Source organism: Oryctolagus cuniculus, chromosome 15 (genome assembly GCF_051225735.1).
Source record: "Oryctolagus cuniculus isolate XC-2025 breed Fujian yellow rabbit chromosome 15, ASM5122573v1, whole genome shotgun sequence".
Lineage (NCBI taxonomy): Eukaryota > Metazoa > Chordata > Mammalia > Lagomorpha > Leporidae > Oryctolagus > Oryctolagus cuniculus.
The window spans coordinates 20,045,314-20,065,787 of NC_142881.1; the positions used below are offsets into that span (position 1 = coordinate 20,045,314).

General features: G+C 41.5%; 1 protein-coding gene across 18 annotated transcripts in view; it reads right to left on the reverse strand.

The window, feature by feature from the left end:
* The window catches only part of ADD3 (adducin 3), a 173,904-nt gene that overhangs the window by 24,809 nt on the left and 128,621 nt on the right, over nt 1-20,474 (reverse strand). For 15 of the 18 annotated variants that reach the window (XM_070057246.2, XM_070057242.2, XM_051824169.3 and 12 more), the window contains one exon: nt 10,828-11,051. In XM_070057246.2, coding sequence (XP_069913347.1) covers nt 10,828-11,022 — 195 coding nt within the window. In that variant the 5' untranslated portion in view covers nt 11,023-11,051. Of the gene's footprint in view, nt 1-10,827; nt 11,052-12,321; nt 12,400-15,989; nt 16,155-20,474 lie in introns of those variants that run through there. The other 3 variants (XM_070057249.2, XM_051824172.3, XM_089314053.1) reach the window with 2 other exon arrangements.

Here is a 20,474-nt window from a genome sequence, read left to right on the forward strand (position 1 = left end):
GACCCAAGCACTTGGGCCATCCTCCACTGCACTCCCTGGCCACAGCAGAGAGCTGGCCTGGAAGGGGGGCAATCGGGACAGAATCCGGCGCCCCGACCGGGACTAGAACCTGGTGTGCCGGTGCCACAAGGCGGAGGATTAGCCTAGTGAGCTGCGGCGCTGGCTGCTAAATTTGTATATATGAAATACATGAAATTTATATACCTTAAATAAAACTTTAAAAAAAGAAAGAGATGGCTTTTTAAAAAAAGATTTATTTTATTTTTATTTATTTGAAAGAGTTACAGAGGGAGGTAGAGACGGAGAGAAGTCTTCTATCCACTGGTTTATTCCCCACATGGCTGCAACAGCCGGAGCTGAGCTGATTCAAAGCCAGAAGCTAGGAGCTTCTTCTGGATCCCCCACATAGGTGCAGGGGCCCAAGGATTTGGGCTACCCTCCACTGCTTTCCCAGGTGCATTAGCAGAGAGCTGGATCGGAAGTGGAACAGCTGGGATTCCCAACCAGCACCCACATGGGATGCCAGCACTGCAGGCCGAGGCTTTAACCCCCTGCAACACAGCGCTGGCCCTAGGAAATGGGTTCTAACAGCTGCAATTTTATGAGCTCAACCATGGGGCATCATGGGAAATTATGAGCCTGACACAGGAAGAGGATCATCTTCTCTCACATATCATCTGGGTCAACAATGAACCTGTAGCTCCTGTTAGACAGTGTTAAAACTGGTTTTCATCACTTCATGTGGCAGGGAAGTACAGAGGCAGTGGTGGGCTGAATAGACTTTAGGGTTTCTGTCTCACACATACAGGCACAGATACATGTACAGACACCACATCATGAATATGGAGGCCACTGATCAATTCTTTTGGACTGCATAAACCAGTAAAGTTCTTGGGATAATTCCTGGGAAAGCAGAAATTTCAAGAAGAAGATGCTACATTTTCTGCTAATAAGGCAGGTTAGTGAGTAAAAAACAAAAAAAACAAAACAAAACAACTGTGACCATAGTTGAATTGTGAGTTCTTGGCCCATTGCCATGTGTCCAGGAACATGCTATAGTTCATACAAAAATAAATGAGGATATCTGGAAGATTGTTTTTCTTTTCAGGCTTAAACATGGTGAAAAATACTCATGTTACTCATCGGTATTAAAGCATCCATCTGTCTTAAGTACAACTTACAACCATTTTGTATTCATAGGGTCTTGGATATTAATGGAATTTTCTGATAAATATAATATGTCTTTGTAGGGAATATTTTTTAGGATTTAATTATTTAATGAACTGATGTCAATGGAATTATATTTTTTTCAAATATTTTTAATTGTATTACTGATGTATATTTAACAAGCCTTAAATTTTAAAAGAAAAAAAAAAAAACATTGAACTTAGGTCAAAATAGTGTGGTACTCCAGGATCTTCATTATCTGCTACTGTGTAATCTTTTGGCTCCCTCCCTCCCCCCCCCCCCCCCCCGAAGTCACTGCCTCATAACTGCTCTGGCCTACCAGGTTCACCAGCAATCTTTGGTAACAACTTGTACTGCTTTGTCATTGCTCACTCCATTTCACCTAAGGGAAATAGTGGCTCCCACTGTTGTTCTTCCTAATGAATTCTTATCCTTTGCTTAACTCATCTTAAATACCACCTTTACTCTTTAGTCCCTTCTTGTTCCCCAGGAAAGAGGGATCTTCATGTTTCTTCTCTTCTGTACCCCACTTATTTGCCTACACTACACTTCAAATATCGATGATTGTGATTATTTATTTTTCCTACTATACTGCACCATAATTTATGATGGTTGTGAATTTCAATGTCTTTAGTTTTTTTCTTAGGTTTTTCCTTGCCTAATTAATAAAATAGTATGTTTCCTCTCATTTCCCTAAATATAAATAAAGAGCTGAACCTCAATCTTGACTGATTTAATGATTCTAAAGATCTATTTCTTAGGTTACTGGCTACAAGATAGTCTATTAGTTTATCATTGAATGAGAAATTCCTCATGTGTAATTATCCCTGTCCATCATCTATTGGGAGAAATGTTTTTAAAATAAGAAATTTACCTATTAAGTGTTACTTTTTTTTAAAAAAGTCATTTAATTGTCATTTAACTCTTAGAATCAAACAAAACCCTATTTAAAAATTTAGCTTGTTCTCACAGCATTATATTTTGGACAGCTCCCTCATCAAGCATCCAGAAAGTATGGTATGAAATTAGGTGAAAAAATGCTTGCTATAGAGAGGGTGCCTTTTTTTTTTTTTTTTTTTTTTTTTGGACAGGCAGAGTTGGACAGTGAGAGAGAGAGAGAGAGAGAGAGAGAGAGAAAGGTCTTCCTTTTCTGTTGGTTCACCCCTCAAATGGCTGCCACGGCCGGCAAGCTGCGCCGATCTGAAGGCAGGAGCCAGGTACTTCCTCCTGGTCTCCCACGCGAATGCAGGCACCCAAGCACTTGGGCCATCCTCCACTGCCTTCCCGGGCCACAGCAGAGAGCTGGACTGGGAGAGGAGCAACTGGGACAGAATCCGGCACCCCAACAGGGATTAGAACCTGGGGTGCCGGCCGCCGCAGGCGGAGAATTAGCCAAGTGAGCTGCAGCGCTGGCTGGAGAGGGTGTTTTAAAAGCCTTATCTGAACTTTGTACTCTTTTATTTTATATGTACCTTATCAATGTTACACGAGTGAGGCTATAAACTGAGTTCATGAGGTACAGACAAAAACTTTTAAAAACTTAGATTGAGACACCTGTGATTCATGTAGCCAAGAGTATGCTTTAGCACACACATATTCATGTACATCATAAACCAAAATAGAATTAACTTGGAATATCAGCTTAAGGTTTGTAACAGATCAGAACTTTCAAGTCAAAGTGCAACAGATGGAACATTTTTTTTAATCACAGAAAATACCAATTTGATAGAAGAAATGGACCTGATACAATCATTTTAGTTAATGCTAAAAATAAATCATTAGAGGCTGGCATTGTGGCATAGTACTTGCAACTACCACTTGTGATGCCAGCATCCCATATGGATTTGAGTGCCAGTTGCTCCACTTCCCATTCAGCTTCCTGCTAATTGCCTGGGAAAGCAGCAGAGGAAGGCCCAAGTGCTTGGGCTCCTGCCACCCATGTGGAAGATCCTAACCAAGCTCTTGGCTTTGAACTGGTCCAGTGCTGGCTGTTGTGGCCATTTGGATAGTGAACCACAGAATCAAAAATCTCTCCCATTTCCACTCTGTAACTCTGACTTCCAAAATAAATTAATCTTTTTAAAAATTAAATTTAAAAATCAGTAAACAATTTGCATAAGCTGATTTATCAGTAACATCTAACCTAGAAAACTCAGGAAACAGAATACTGATAAATATCAGAGAGATGAAATATTCACATCTGGATGTTCTGCCTAGTAATAATTACTAGGAAAAGAAAATAGTGGCAAAAAAGACAAAAAAAAAATCGCATAAAACACAAAAACACGATTACAGACTTGCAGCTCCCAAGGTACCCTGCAATTATGTTACTAGATCTCTTGTGAAGAGGGATTAGGAGCACAACAAACTTACTTAGAAATTCTCCATTAAGAAATGTATTCATTTGGAAATAGATTATCACTGGCCCTGTTGAAAGGAGAAAAAAACAAACCGAATTTTCTTCTGCATTATCTTTCTCCTGTATCTGAGTCTTAATATGAAGCTAAATTAGGTTAGAATGCTAGCTTTTTTTGAAGCTGACAATAAAAATGTTAACAAGTAAAGAATATTTGTATTTAAAAAAAAATTTATATGTTTATTTGAAGGACTGAGTTAAAGAGAGAGGGACAGACATGTTAAGCAATCAAGTTCAGTAGAAGCTTGTTGGATAACATTCAAGTGTTTAATGACTCAAAAGCCTATCCATGCATTCAGAATTTACTTGATATTATCAACTATGATCAATGTACTGGTTTTTCAACTTACATGATTCTCTAACTTTGAAGAAGCCATTGCTTGTGACATCGGCATCCAATATGGGCTCCGGATCCTGTCGTGGCTGCTCCACTTCTAATCTAGCTCCCTGCTAATGTGTCTGAGAAAGCAACAGAGAATGGCTCAAATCCTTGGGCCCCTACACCCATGTGGGAGACTTGGAAAAAGCTCCTGGTTTTGGCCTGGTCTAGAGCCTATTGTTGCAGTCATTCGGGGAGTGAACCAGCAGATGGAAGATGGATGTCTCCCTGTCTCTCTGTCCCTCTCTCTCTCTCTCTCTGTATGTGTGCCTCTCTCTGTTTTTGTAACTCTGCCTTTCAAATAAATAAATCAACCTTTTTAAAAAAAGACTGATTTACTTATTTGAAAGGGAGAGTTACAGAGAGAGGAGAGGCGGGGGAGGTGGGGAGGAGAGGTCTTTCATCCACTGGTTCACTCCCCAACTGGTCAAAAAGCCGGAGCTGTGCGAATCCAAAGCCAGGAGCCAGGAGCCAGGTGCTTCTTCTGGGTCTCTCACGTGGGTGCAGGGGCCCAAGGACTTGGACCATCTTCTACTGCTTTCCTAGGCCATAACAGAGAGCTAGATTGGAAGTGGAGCAGCCGGGACTTGAACTGGCACTCATATGGGATGCTGGCACTGCAGGTGGAGGCTTTACCTGCTATGCCACAGCACTGGCCCCATAAATAAAACCTCGTTGTTTTTTTTTTTTTTTCTTTTTTGACAGGCAGAGTGGACAGTGAGAGAGAGAGACAGGTCTTCCTTTCGCCGTTGGTTTACCCTCTAATGGCCGCCGCGGCTAGCACACTGTGGCCGGCGCACCGCGCTGATCCAATGGCAGGAGCCAGGTACTTATCCTGGTCTCCCATGGGGTGCAGGGCCCAAGGACTTGGGCCATCCTCCACTACACTCCCGGGCCACAGCAGAGAGCTGGCCTGGAAGAGGGGCAACCGGAACAGAATCCGGCGCCCCGACTGGGACTAGAACCCAGTGTGCCAGCGCCACAAGGCGGAGGATTAGCCTAGTGCTGGCCACCTCAATTGTTTTCTTAAATCAAGGCATAAGGAGCTATTTTTGACAGCCAATTTACATTTGCAACAAAATGTCTTGTGATTAGAAACCGTTCTTGAGTTGGGCTGAATTAACGTGAGCAACAGAATTTGAAGATGAATAAAGTAAAAAATATATGTATGGAATTTTTTGTTATTGGATGCTGTAACTAGTATAACTATTTATAGATTAAGTGTGCTTTAAATTGTGACCTCACCATTTAACTAAGCTGTAAAACCTACAGTAGGTTATTTAATATTTCTAAATTTCAGTTGATTCATGTGTAAATTAGAGAATTAATATTTCTTTGAGATGCTTTGAGGATTAATGATTTTCATAATATATAATTGGTAACTGGCACACAGTAAGAGCTTACAAAAAACTATTATGTTTTCTTTTTATTAGTTTCTCTCCTGATCTCCTTTCCTTTCCAAATGAACTGAGAATTTTAAATAGAAAACTTATAAATTTTGATCTACAAACAAGAATTAATAATATCTTTGATTCTGACTTTAACAGGTTGTAGATTTTATCTAACAGAGTTAGAAACAAGGTTTTACTTTGTCTCACAGGAGACCCACAAAAATGTTAAAAGAATTTTAGTAGCAGAAACACTGCAAGCTTGAACTAAAAGGAACACACACAGTATGGAGGGCAAAGAGGCCTAGGAGAGGTGGGGAAGGAAGTTTGGCACAGTGGTTAAAATGCTGCTTGGGACATCCATAGCCTGTATCATAGAGTGCCTGGGCTCGGATTCTGGTTCCACTTTTTTTTTTTTTTTTTTTTTTTTGGACAGGCAGAGTGGACAGTGAGAGAGAGAGACAGAGAGAAAGGTCTTCCTTTGCCGTTGGTTCACCCTCCAATGGCCGCTGCAGCCAGCGCACCGCGCTGATCCGAAGCCAGGAGCCAGGTACTTCTCCTGGTCTCCCATGGGGTGCAGGGCCCAAGTACTTGGGCCATCCTCCACTGCACTCCCTGGCCACAGCAGAGAGCTGGCTTGGAAGAGGGGCAACCGGGACAGAATCCGGCACCCCGACCGGGACTAGAACCCGGTGTGCCGGTGCCGCAAGGCGGAGGATTAGCCTAGTGAGCCACGGCGCCGGCCTCTGGTTCTACTTTTTCAAACTTCCTGCTAATGTACAACCTGGCAAGTAGCAAATGACCAGTCTTCCACCCAGGTGGAAGACCCAGAATGAGTTCCAGGCTGGCTTTGGCCTGTACCAGCTTTGGCTATTGTGTGCATTTTGGATGTGAACCAGCAAATGGAAGGTCACTGCCTGTCTCTCTCTGCCATAATTAAGTAATAATAAATAATTATATTTAAAATGGTCTTTGGGCCCCAAAAAGAAGGATCCAAAACACAGAGAAGCATAAGCAACCTTTAGGGAAAAGGAAAAGTGATTTAGACCTTGGAATGAAGAACGTAGAGTCAAGAGCCATAGGGACATACTCAAGCAATAGGACTGAGTAATCATTAAGGAACTTCCAAACATTAGGCCAGATTTCACAATTGCTTTGGATCAGTCACTCCTTTGAATTCTCCAATTTTTTGTTTTCAAATAGGAATGCCAGTAACATTTATATTTTGCCTGTCCCACAACGGGAAATTTGGGACAGAAAACTTGTCCCTTCAGTTCACAGTATATTGAGCGAAACTATATTTGAGGAGCTGGATTTAAGAAATGATACTCTGAGGAGGATTATTTGCATGTAGACAAAATCGAGATAGTGAGATTCTGGATATAAACTAATGTTGTAATAGATGAGACTTCTAAGGGCATGTTAGGAGAGGGTGAATGTATTTTGTTTATGGGAGTAATGTGGTACTTTTAAAATAAACTCAGACCAGAAAATGTATAATTTTCTTCTCAAAAGGTGGAGCCTGAGGCAGGTATTTGGTACAGCTGTTAAGATGACGCCTGGAGTCCTATGTTCTGTTTTGGAGATTCTGAGTTCAAGTCCTTGCTCCACTTCCCATTCTGGCTTCCTGATAATGCATACCCTGTGAGGCAGTGGGTAATGGCCCAGCTACTTGGATCCCTGCCACCCATACTGGAGACCCAATTAGAGTTCAGGCTCTGGGCTTCCACCTGGCCCAGTATGTGCTGTTGCGGACATTTGGAGAGTGAACCAGTGGATGAAAAATATCTCTCTCAAATAAACAGAAAAAATGTTTTAAAAGGGGAGATATCAATCCCTCTCTACAGACTGATTTAGTGACTGACTTCTAATAAGTCAGTGGTGTAAAGTCTGAGATTAGGTCATTAAAAACATTACAAGCTGCTCTCTCTGTGCCCAGGGAAACCGCACACTAGAAACCTTAGTGAAAGGCCCATGTGACAAGGAACTGTGGTCTTTTATCAACAGCCATGTGTGTTATCCATCTGAGGAGTGGATCCTAACTCCGGTTAAGCCTTCAGGTGATCAGCAACCCCAGTTGATATTCTGACTGCAAATTCAGGTGAGAACCTGAGCCAGAACATCCCAGTTATTAAGCTGTTTCTGAATTTCTGACCCAAAGAAAAGGTGAGATAATAAGTGCTTATTGTTTTAATCAGCTAAATTGTGGGGTAAGTGGTTATTTAGCAATAGATAATATAGGCCACCACGTATCACTTCCTTTGGTACAACGTTTCTTTTTGCGTTAAAAGACATGTGAGGGGCAGCGTTTGGTCTAGCAGTTAAGATGCCCATCTCTCATACTGAATACCTGGGTTTGGTTACCAACTCTGGCTGCTGATTCCAGCTTCCTGCTAAAGAGGACCTCAAGAGGCAGTAGTGCTGGCTTATGTACCCGGGCCCCTGATACCCATGTGGGAGGCCTGGACTGAGTTCCAGATTTTGGTCCAGCTCAGTCCCAGCCGCTATGGGCATCTGGGGAGTGAACAGGTAGGATCTCTCTCTGTCTCTCTAAAGTAAGTAAATACAAATAATTAAGAAGAAAGAGAAATGTGAAAATCACTGTCCTAAAATATGACAGGAAGATAACATTTAAACTTTTCCAAGTCTTTCACAAGCAAATATGTAAATTTGTTAGGCAAAGATATTAGCCATCTTCATCCCTCCCTGTGCAGAAATTGATCATGCTTGTAAACTGAATAGGGTAATGAAGATTCATATATCTGCCCTTTCCCATTATTTCACTAAGTCCTCCAAGGCATAAGTAAAATTGATACTTTTAAGCTAATTCACAAAAGAAAATACCTAGGTTTAAAAAAATAGAACAAAGTACTCAAAGTTATGCCATCTTTAGTTTAATGAGTAAACTAAAACACAAACATATTGATATGGAAATATAGTTTAGTATCTTTTATTCACCCAACCTTTAGTTAGAACTCAATGATCCCTTTTGGGGTACTTTCCAAAAAAAAAACTCAATATTTAACTACCTTGAACAAAATCTAAACTTCATCTCACTCTTTCTATTACACTGTTACTACAATCATTTGGTGAATAAATTAGTTCTTTTTCTTTCTTTAAAGATTTATTTATTTACTTGAAAGGCAGAGTTACAGAGAGGGAGAGAGAGAGTCAGAGAGGGAGGCAAACTGGGAGAGGGAGAGATCTTCTATCTGCTGGCTTACTCCCAAAATGGCTGCAAAGGATAGGGTTTGGCCAGGCCTAAGCCAGGAGCCTCTGGAACTCCAACCCAGGTTTCCCATGTGGGTGGTAGGGGCCCAAGCACTAAGGCCATCCCCCCCCACTTCCTTGCCAGGTGCATTAGCAGGGAGCTGGATTTGAAATGGAACAGCCAGGACACAACCAGTACCTGTATGGGATGCCAGTGTCACAGGTGGTGGTAAAACTTGTACCACAATGCTGGCCCCAGTTAGTTCTTAAAAATGGAGTTTCTTAAGAGAAGGAAATAAACTTATTTTTATCTAAATACGTAATACAGGGTGGCTTTAGCCCTAGCAGTTACGACACTCATGTTCTATATTAGAGTACCTGGGTTTGATACTTGGCTCTAGTTTGTGACTCCAGCTTCCTATAAATGCAGACTCTGAGAAGCAGTGGTGATGGTTCACATGGGTCTCTATCATCCACATGCAGAAACCTGGATTGAGTTTTTGACTTCCTGGGGCCAGCACTGTTGCTTAATAGGTTAAGCCTTCGCCTGCGGCGCCAGCATCCCCTATGGACACTGGTTCAAGTCCTGGCTGCTCCAGTTCCAATCCAGCTCTTTGCTAATGGCCTGGAAAGGCACTGGAAGATGGCCCAACTACTTGGGCCCCTGCAGAAGAAGCTCCTGGCTTCAGATGGGCCCAGCTCTGGCCACCTGGAGAGTGAACCAGTGGATGGAAGATCTCTCATCTTGTCTCTCCCTTTCTCTGTCTGTAACTCTGCCTCTAAAATAAATAAATACCTCTTAAAAAAAAAAAACAAAGTTCCTGATTCCCACCTTTAGCCTGACCAGCCCCAGTTGCTGTGAGCATTTGGGGAGTAAACCAGTAGGATGTGAACTCTGCTGACATCTTTGTCTCTCTGCCTTTCAAATAATAATTTTTTTTAAAACCCTATAAATAGTTAATGTAATTATAAACACAGAAACTCAGGTTTGCATAAATTAGGACACTGAACATTTTCTCCCTCATCATGGTTTCTGTGGTTAATTTCGTTTTCATTTGTAAAAGGTTTTTTAAGTTGGGTGCTGTATTTTTAAAATTCCTCAAAGCTTCCACTGCTAATATAACTTGTATTTTAACACTTTCATCAAGGCCACTGGTATGGGGAATTATTCAGAGTGGAATTTCCCTTCAGCTTTGGACTCAACCTCTTGGGCCACAACAAAATGACTTAGCAAGGCCATATCAGATGCTTCTATGTCTTGGTGCTTATTTTAGGGGTAACCTGACATAACCCTGCCTTCTGCCATATGTGTCTATGTGTGCAGAACTCTGACTTAAGGGGCCTATGGGCTTCATTATGCATAAAGTTATAAACCCATTTTTCATTTTAAATCAAGCTGTACTCTTTTTTTCATTAAAATTTTTTGGAAACTGTATATGCATTTATTGAATACTCTGTGATGTTTTGATACATGTAGACATTGTGTAATGTTTAATCAGAGTAAATTTATCTATTTCCTCAAACATGTAACATTTATGTTGGAAATATCCAAAATATTTTCTTCTAGTTTTTCCTTTTTAACAGAAAATTATACAGTTGTTCTCTCATTTTTTCACCACCTATGCATTACCTATACAATTCCATTAAGGTTTTTTTTTTTTTTTTTTTTTTAACTAACCAATAAATCACTTGAAAATGATTCACAGGATCTGGATATGGCTGTGTAGACAACATTTTCAGTTCAGGTTGAATTTATAATTTACTGTTAATCTAGTTAATTTGGTGGGTGCATGACAGCATGTAATAATAGTAGGCTACCAAATCACCGACCTTCTCAAAAACCTCAAGTTTTCCTATGCTACTCTGAATATAAAGGTACTCAAAAGAAGATGAAAATATGCACACGGGATATACCTAACTTATTTCTTTCCTCCTATGACTTGAGTTATTTCTTTATCTTCTTCACAGATATTCAATCTGAACTGGATGTCCTTGAGTTCAGTAAGATCTTTTGTACTCCTTTAATAAAGCATTAGACCCAGAAAACACACGAAGAAAATTTATAACCAAACACAATACTAGTTTGTTATTAAAGCTCTATAAATCAAATACATAAAATAGGTGCTTGTTTCTTCTTTGAAAGACCCCTCTGTAACATGAAGACAGTTTAAGATACCTTTTACCTCATTATATCAAGGTTTCCAAAAACGGAAGGACAGTATAGCCTTCTAATCATTTTGACTCACAGGACTTTGCAGGATCTGAGTAACGCGTTTCCTCTGCTCCATCATATTGAAGTCTTGTCGTAGATCGGGAGACATGTTCCTCTCTCGAATGTACTCTGGGTCATTTTCATTGATACGGTCAAAATATCTCTCTTTGTGAGGAACGCTGGGAGGAGGAGGAGTAGTGATCACGCCTTGGCTGACATCTGAACTCATGTTTAAAGTCTGTGGATTCCTCTTGTTACCTATATTAATAAACACAAACAAAAAAGGACATGCATGAAAAATCCATTAAATTTAAATTTTACATGAGCCAAACAAAACTTTTTTACTTTATCCCCAGAATAATAGTTCCAACTTTATTTTATAAATATTTATTTGTTTGTTTGAAAAGCAGAGTTACCTGAGAGAAAGAGAAGAAAAGGGAGAGATACAGAGAGAGAGACAGATCTTCTATCCACTGGTTCACTTTCCAAGTTCACTCCCTGGCTGTAATGGCCAGGGTTGGGCCAGGCTGAAGCCAGGAGCCTAGAACTCCATCCAGGGGTTCCATGTGAGTGGCTCCAACATGAGTTGAGCCTTCTTCAGCTGCCTTCCCAGGCACATTAGCAGAGAGCTGGATTGGAAGTGGAGCAGCCAGGACTTGAACCCGTGCTCATAAGGGATGCCGGCACTGTAGGCGGCAGCTTAACACATTGCCCCACAATTTCAGCCCTAACTGCAACTTTCTTAAAAAAATAGCTTTTAAAGGAAATATTAGAGCAATTTTTATTGTGGCAAAAGTATCTAAGATTATAATACTAAGTTAGAAATTATTGTTTTCAGAACTAATGGAAACTCATGATTCAATCACTGCCAACTGAACTTTTAAAAGGGAGTAACAAAACATCCAGAGGGAAAATATCACTTAGAGATGGCAAGTAAGTAGTGTCAGTCAGGGGAGGTTCTCTTTTCTCTCTAAATAGTGTTTTTTGTATTGGACTAAATGTTTCCTGTAGTTAATGATCATTATATTGTATAGCAAATGTAATTTACAAATATATGAAAGAAACAAAACTCTAAGCTTTTCAGATGATTCAACAATTTTCCAAGGAAAATGCAAGACTTGTTAAAATTGCCACACTATTTAACTTCGGTGGATCTTCAAGTTAGAAACAAGAAAAAGGTATTCAGAAATCACATGAAGTCATAATTCACTTCTGATTAGTACTGACACTAAGGATAATCTTTGCTTTTTTGGGTAGGGAAGCAAATTCACTCATGCTTTGCTAGAGCTGAGCACCTAACCAATTATATTTACTTCAGCAGGACAGTCATTTAACTTTTGTCATCCCTCAACTGAGATCCAACCTGCTACAAGTTGATGGAGTCATCTAGCTCAGTGCTTCTCAATTTATCTATGGTGAAAGACTTTTTTTCCAATCCACTGTCACCCAATATTTTTGGGAAACACAAAATAATATATTTAGATGTCATGGCAATATAAAACTGCGAGTAAAGCTTATGAACACTTACTGTTTTATTCTTTACTTGTCACAGACTGGTCATAGACAGTCTTCCTGGATCCTAGATCACCCTTTAAGCAGCACTGACCTAGGAGATAATAACAGCCTGCCAACTGAAGAAATGCTTCTTCCAAATTTTAGAAGTGACATGGGATTAGCCTTAATGTAGAGCAAGCAAGACTACTGATTGGTATCAGTATATCATTTAACCTAGTTGCTCTTTCAAGCTGGGTATAGAAAACACAAAAAAGGAATATGCAGCAAGGTGGAAAAAAAGAAAAGAAAAAACAGAAATTGCAAAGATGATTTTGCTGAAAAAAAGTTTTCCCACAGGTGTTAAGCTGTACTGGAAAATTCAATTGAAATGTAACCTATATAATGAATGGGAAACAGAAAATCATTTTAACTACACAAAGGTATTTATTCCACTGATTAGTTTCCCAGTGGGAATAAACATTTCAAAATAAGGGGAGGTAAATGCAGTCAAGACTTATTTTCCAGGGCTGGCACTGTGGCGTAGTGGGTAAAGCTGCTGCCTCTAGTGCAGGCATCCTATATGGGTGCTGGTTCAAGGCCTGGCTGCTCCACTTCCGATCCAGCTCTCTGCTATGGCCTGGGAAAGCAGTAGAAGAGGCCCAAGTCCTTGGGGCCCTGCACCCACGTAGGAGACCCAGAAGAAGCTCCTGGCTCCTGGTTCTTCGCTCCTAGCTTTGGATCAGCTCAGCTCCAGCTGTTCCGACCAACTGGGGAGTGAACCAGCAGCTGGAAGACCTCTCTCTCTTCTCTCTCTCCCTCTCTGCCTCTCCTCTCTGTGTGTAACTCTGACTTTCAAATAAATAAACAAATACTTTTAAAACTGTTTTATTCTACTTGCCAATATAAATCTCATATTCACCATTCTTTGAGTTACCTAAATTAATATACTATACAAATTCATGAAATATGATTTCAAACACACTGCCCTTTTATTTTAAGAAATTTTGGATTTGTGACTAGAAATCAATTAATCAGTGAAGGAAATGTGAAAAATAAACTTTTATATAATTGAGTCTTCCATACTCAGATTTGTTCAAGAGTTGGGAGAAGACACTCAACTAAAGAAGTCTGGTCATTATGTGTGTTCTTCACCAAATAAATGGCCAGGTTTGTTTGTTTGTTTGTTTGTTTTTTATAACATACATGCCTAATAGAAAAACCCTGGTCACTTAATAATCTTCAAAATTCAGCTTTTACCATACTGTTTTTAGCTTGGCTTACCAATCCGTCAAAAAACATAGCATCAACTTTAAGAAATTTTTCTGTTATCAGGTGTTTGGAGGTTTAACCAATCCTTAGAACCTAACTTTCTTAGAAGCCATTTATAATAAGCCTACCCAAACTGCTTAGAGCTGTTTATTACTAGCAGATAGCAATTTCAAGAATTAAGGTTCAAGCAAAAAACTCACATCTACTAGTGAATCTCATGCTAACTTTTAATGGCCAACTACAGTCTAAATGGGCACTTGATAATTCAGACATCACTTAAGAAATAAATCAACTCTATTTTAGTTTGCCAGAATAGGCCATTGGCTTAATTTTTTAAAATAATAATCTGTTAATGTGGTTTTCAACTGGATTTAACCTATTCCTTAACCACAAAAGCACTATTCAGCCTGAGTATGGAGAGTAGAGTTAAATAAATGTGTCTAATTGAATTGCTGATGCTTATAAAGTAATCATATAAAAGACAGTTAAAGAAAGGTAAGGAACTATGTTGGTGGAAACCAGGAATGGTTTAAGGAACTGACAAGGGAAGATGAGTAAGCAGAAGCTTACAGATTGAACTTTTCTTTTATGATGAAAAATCCATATATTTAGAATTAGCTAATTGGACTCAGTTCAGATGAATCTAATTTTGTTAGTAACACGCAAAGCTTCATAGTCAAGGGCCAGTCATACATACACCTTCTTCTCTCCATTAGGCCAGATCTGTGTTGAAATTGGTCACATTAGTGCTTAAGAGCTTCTTCACAAGCTGCTTGCCCTCATGCTTACTGACTTTTTTAAAAAGACTGATATATTTATTTGAAAGAGTTACATGGGGGTGGGGAGAGAGAGTGAGAGAGAGGGAGGTGGGGAGAGAGGGAGGGGGAGGGGGAGAGAGAGAGAGAGAGAGAGAAAATCTTCCATCTGCTGGTTCACTCCCCAGATGACTGCAAGGGTCAGGTCTGAGCCAAGCGGAGGCCGGGAGCTTCTTCCCGTCTCCCATGTGGATGGCAGGGGCCCAAGCATTTGGGCCATTCTCTTCTGCTTTACCCAGGCCATTAGTAGGGAGCAGGATCGCAAGTGGAGAAGCCAGGACTTGACCCGGTACACATATGGGATGCTAGTGTCACAGGTGGTGCTTAATCCCCTATGCCACTATACTGGCCCCGCTTACTGGCTTTGACATCCACAATGAACATAAGCATGTTGCTACTGTCTTTTTTTGTGGCCAACTCAGTGGACACTTGATGATGGCATAGTGGTTAAGACTGTTTCTCCTGGGGGAACTTTTCTGAGGATATCTGAGCTGTCTTGGGGGAATGGATGATGAGTGGATCTTCTCCCTCTTTTGGGGGAACTGTGGATGTCTTTAAGCAGACTGCCTTGGAGTTCAAGACCTTTGCTTTGGCTTCTGCTCTGGAAGGGCTAAAGACTTCCTCTTCACTTTTGGTGCTATCTTGTTAAAAAGGGCCCTGGAAGTAACTCCTGCGATGAACACATTTTTAGAAGAGTAAGAAGAAAATAAACCTAGCCATTCATTTTAATCACAACTTATTATGTCAATATTTCCTACTTTATGCCAAACTCTTAGACCTTTTTATCTTATATCTTTGAAACTAGAAAATGAGACAGAGACAGGCAAGCTGAAGGTCCACTGGATTAAATATCCTGCCAACAATCATACTGCTTAAGTCATAATATTCAAGGCTAAAATTCTGTTTCCTAGTCTACTTTGTAATGATATTTAAGATACTTCACCTATTATAAAATAAAGGAGGACTGAGAAATTTTGAGAATTTTAGCCTATATCCTATAGAAAAATTTCAAACTACTGCCTTTAGAATCTTCTACAAAATGAGGAAATGACCCTAAAAAGGGAAATAAAACAAAAAATGACTCAAAATATTCTTTTTTACAATTCCAAAAGCCTATTATTTAGCTACGCTTTTTAATGTAAGAAGCTTCAAATTTTGTGCTCTTGGACTAAGAATTGGGAGTTTATATGAAACATTTAGAAAAAATGAATGGAAACAGCAGCTTGTCTTGTAGGTGTTCTACACATAGATACTAAATATCAAGAGTTTTATATAGAATCTAAGCCAATGATAGCACAAGTGATTATTTGTAATTCTGCACACAGCTACCATAAACTGAACTATTTCAAGCCTTGAAAAAATTTAGCTTTCATGAGATCCTCTGAACATAAAAAGAATTCAGAAAAAAAAATATGAAAAAACAAAATGAATGAGACAAGTGTTTACAGTTATGCACTGGACTTCCATCACTAAATGCTTTTCTGGAAGATAATGCTACTAAATGGATTAAGCCAACAAATTTTTACTCAACCTGATAAATTAGCTTCTACCAAATAAGTGAGGAAATCCTTAAATCAGTCTGAAATATGATAAATGGATTACCATACAAAGCACTCACAGTCAGTGGGTATGTACTGAGCCTCCAACTGCATGTCAGACCTTGTTCTATAGGTACAGATGGAATGTTGAATCAAATCCTTCAGGAAGCTCTAGTTCAGAGGCTAAGTTCATGGCAATGTTTCTATCTTCCAGGAGAGACGTTTCCCAGAAGACACATATGTCCTCACTCTCAGGCAGGCACAGACCCAGGGAAGTGACAAAGTGCCAAGGAGCATAGTTAGGAAATATGTATCCACACTTATCATATAATGTAGAACCCATATTGCCTGTGGGGAGCAATCCGGACTAGACTAAGTTACTCGAATTAAGACTTATTCTATGCATCTGCTCTCCCACAATATGGCGCTGGGAGAGAAGTAAACAGCTTCCGCACAGCTGCCTCCAGTTCAACTAATAAACTGTAGGACTTGCTCCTGATTGGAGGAGAGCGGCGTGCTCGGCGTGTGGGCAGCCGAGTTAGGATTGGCGGAGGAGGACTATAAAGGAGGAGAGAGACGGCGTGCACCAGGAACATCTATGGGGAACATCTAAGGGAACCCGTGCAGCCCCCGAGAGAACCGGCCGGCGGTGTGCCGCTCCCCTGCGGAAGTGGGGAATGCGGCCAGGGGGAACTGCCCTTCCACGGAGGTGGAAGGGATAGTAGCCAACCCGGGAAGAACCAGCAGCAAACCCGGGGAGGGCCGAGCAGACGAAAGAACAGCGCAGGGTCCTGTGTCGTTCCTCCACGAAGAGGGGGAGCGACATAGTGGTGCCGTGACTCGGATAGGAAACTTAGGACGGATATGAAACTTAGGAGGGAAGAAACGGGAAGAATTGGGAAAATATCGGAGAGAGAGACTAGCAAACAGCCTAGGGAAAAGCCGGACGAAAAAGGAGCCGGAAGAAGCTATTGAAAGCCTAGGCATAGACTCAGATACGGACTACGGGGGGAAGCTGGGAGAAATCTCTAAGGTCGAAAGTGAAAGTGAACGCTAGAACAAACAGACTCGGACGCGGACTGTGGGGAGAGGCCAGGAGAAATGAGGGAGGAGTATTGTTGGAGGAAAGCTTGGGGAAACATACCGGGTAGAGAAAAATGTTAGGGAAATTGAAGCTGCGGGGGGCAGGCCGAGGCGGATACGAAAGCCACTTTGGGATTCTCAAGTTAGCCCGGGAATAGGGGGCGAAAAGTTGAAACTAGAAGCTGAAACGTGAGCCTGGTTGGGATCCGTCTGATTAGCCCGGGGAGCAAAGGACGGGAAGCCAAACCGTGGGGCGGAGACGTACGCTGGGTTGAATTCGCCAGGCTAGCCCGGGGAACTTAGATTGAATGCTAGTGGCGGACACGTAAGCTACGCTGTGTTACTCGCGGAAGCCGCCGCGTGCAGAGAGCACGGGGCGTGAATAGATAGGGAACGGGGCTGGCGCGAGGCTGTGGTTCAGACGCGAAAGGGTTAAGCGTGGAGACTGCGGAGCGCGCGAAGCCGAGCCGCGCAAAGCCGGGAAGCTGCGCAGATGAGAGAGGCGCGCGGGCTGAAGCGGCGCAGAGCCGGGAACCCGCCGGCGGGGCGAGGTGCCGGAAAGCCGCAGGGATAAGAGAAACAGAAGTTTAGAAGTAAAGTGAGAGAAATGGGAATGTTGGCAGACAGAAGTAAAATGGGAGAAATAGGAATGCCCGGAGATAGAGAAATAGAGAAATAGAAAGGCCTCCCTACAACACTGCAATGTGAGAGCTTGGATTCGGTCTGCCTGATTAAGTGAGGCGATGAGCACCTGGGCAGCTAGCAGCTTATGCGCCGCAGGTCACCGAAGACAGGCACGAATTAACATCAGTAAGGCTTCCCCACAATGTAACAATTAGAAGGCTTGGATTCGGTCTGCCTGATTTAAGGCGGTAAGCACCAGCAAGCAGCTCGACCAAAGCATGAGCTGCAGGTCACCGAAGATAGGCACAAACCAACACTAATAAGTCTCCCCCACAATACGGCAATGAGAAGGCTTGGATTCGGTTTGCCTGATAGGTTTTGTAAGCACCTGCAGGCAGTTCTAGCAGAGCAGAGCATGCGCTGCAGGGCACCGAACACAGGCACGCATCAGCGCCTAAAAACCTCCTCACAACATGGCGAAGAGAGGACCCGGATTCGGTTTGCCTGATAGGACTTGTAAGAGCCTGTGGCAACTCTAGCAAGTAGAGCAGAGTGTGTGCCGCGGGACACCGAAGACAGGCGCGTATCAACGCCAAAAATAAAAAGAAAGGGGGATCTGTGGGGAGCAATCCGGACTAGACTAAGTTACTCGAATTAAGACTTATTCTATGCATCTGCTCTCCCACAATATGGCGCTGGGAGAGAAGTAAACAGCTTCCGCACAGCTGCCTCCAGTTCAACTAATAAACTGTAGGACTTGCTCCTGATTGGAGGAGAGCGGCGTGCTCGGCGTGTGGGCAGCCGAGTTAGGATTGGCGGAGGAGGACTATAAAGGAGGAGAGAGACGGCGTGCACCAGGAACATCTATGGGGAACATCTAAGGGAACCCGTGCAGCCCCCGAGAGAACCGGCCGGCGGTGTGCCGCTCCCCTGCGGAAGTGGGGAATGCGGCCAGGGGGAACTGCCCTTCCACGGAGGTGGAAGGGATAGTAGCCAACCCGGGAAGAACCAGCAGCAAACCCGGGGAGGGCCGAGCAGACGAAAGAACAGCGCAGGGTCCTGTGTCGTTCCTCCACGAAGAGGGGGAGCGACAATTGCCTAAAAATTTGGTTTTAAAATTTTAAGCAGCCCTACTGGTGGTAACTTAAAACACTATAATAAATTTTCTTTGTAATTAAAATATCACACAAGTTTTAAAAAGAACAGGTGAACTCCATGCTTGCTTAGTAGGCAATGCAAACTTATTAATAAACCTATAAGGAGAGCAAAGCAGTTTCTTTTTAACATTTCTTAGCAGGTTGTAGCTATCAAGTGTTTGGAAAACTGAATTTCCAAAGTGAAATTTTAAAGAGGTATCAGTCATCATTATTTCTTAACTCATGTATTCTGTTGTCCTGCACTAAGAGTTTACTCAGAGATTTTCTCATAGTAGTACCTTGTGATGAGGCTCAACTGTTTCACAAAGACTAAGAAACCAAGCCCATGTTACCCGCTAATGTTAAAATAAGTATCTTCTTTTCTGGGAGACAAGAAAAAAGCTGACCAAGAAAAACAGCATTAACAATAGGATCCTAAAGCTAGCAGAGAAGGAGACTTACTTTTTTACTTATTTTATCTTCCATATGCTGTTTCATTGCCCCAATGCCCTCAACAACCATGGATGAGCCAGACTGAGGTCAAGAGCTCAGAACTCCATCTAGATCTCCCATGTGTACGGCAGAGGCTCAAATACTTGAGCCATCACCTGCTGCCTCCCAGGGTAGGAATAAAGAAGAAGCTGGATTTGAAGTGGAATGGCAGGGATTTGAAATCAGATATGGGATGTGAGCATCTCAGGAGGCAACTTAAGCCTCTATGTCACATGCCCATCCTTATTTAGACTTCTTAAAATTGTTTTTTCCTTAAGCTAGTTTCAGGACTAAAATCTTGGGTTTCTGACCTTCAAAAAATTCAACAAAAATTCAACAATTTATAATTAACTATGCAAATATGGCTCCAGTTTTCTTAATTGGAAATTGATTTTTTCCAAAGTTTCAAAATAAATTGCTTTTATTTATTCGAAAGGCAAAGAGATAGGCAATGAGACACAGAGAGATCTTTCATCTACTGGTTCACTCTCCAAATGCATGCCTTCAGCCACAGCTGCGCCAGGCTGAAGCCAGGAGTCAGGAATTCAATCCAGTTCTCTCACAAGGGTGGCAGGGACTCAGGTACTTGAGCTACTGTCTGCTGCTTCTAAGGATCCATTAGCAGAAAGCTGGAATGAGAAGTGGAGCCCAGACTCTAAGCCCAGGTGTTCCAACACCAGATACAGGCACCCCACATAGTGCCTTAACCACTCTTCCAAATGCCTGACCCCTATCTCTTCCTCTCACAAGCTGTTTTCCAAGATTCTGAGTTAACACTGAGCTCATTTAAAACATGTGAATATCTTGCTGCAGGATTCTTCGTATCCAGTCTTGCCCAAACCAGAGCCCATATTTTATCCTAACAAGGGTTATCATTCTTCAAATTCCATCTTTTAAAAGTTTGATCTGATATCTTTCTCTTTAAAATCTTAAATGTCTTCTCATCATCCATAGGATTAAAGCTCTTAATTGCTCACTCCTTTATCTTTCCATCACCAATCAGTCTTTCAGAGAATACAACTGCGATATTTATAAAAGGAACATGTAAGCCTAAACATTTTGTAATATAAAGAAAATCCAAGTAAAGCTTGTTAAATCTTCCGAAAATGCGCCATTACAATTTTTTTCTTTTCTTCAAACTTTTTGCATACATATAAAAAATCTTGTAATTCTGCAGGAGTACGAAAATACTCTTTAAATAAAATCACCGTTCTCACCCTTCCTGCATAA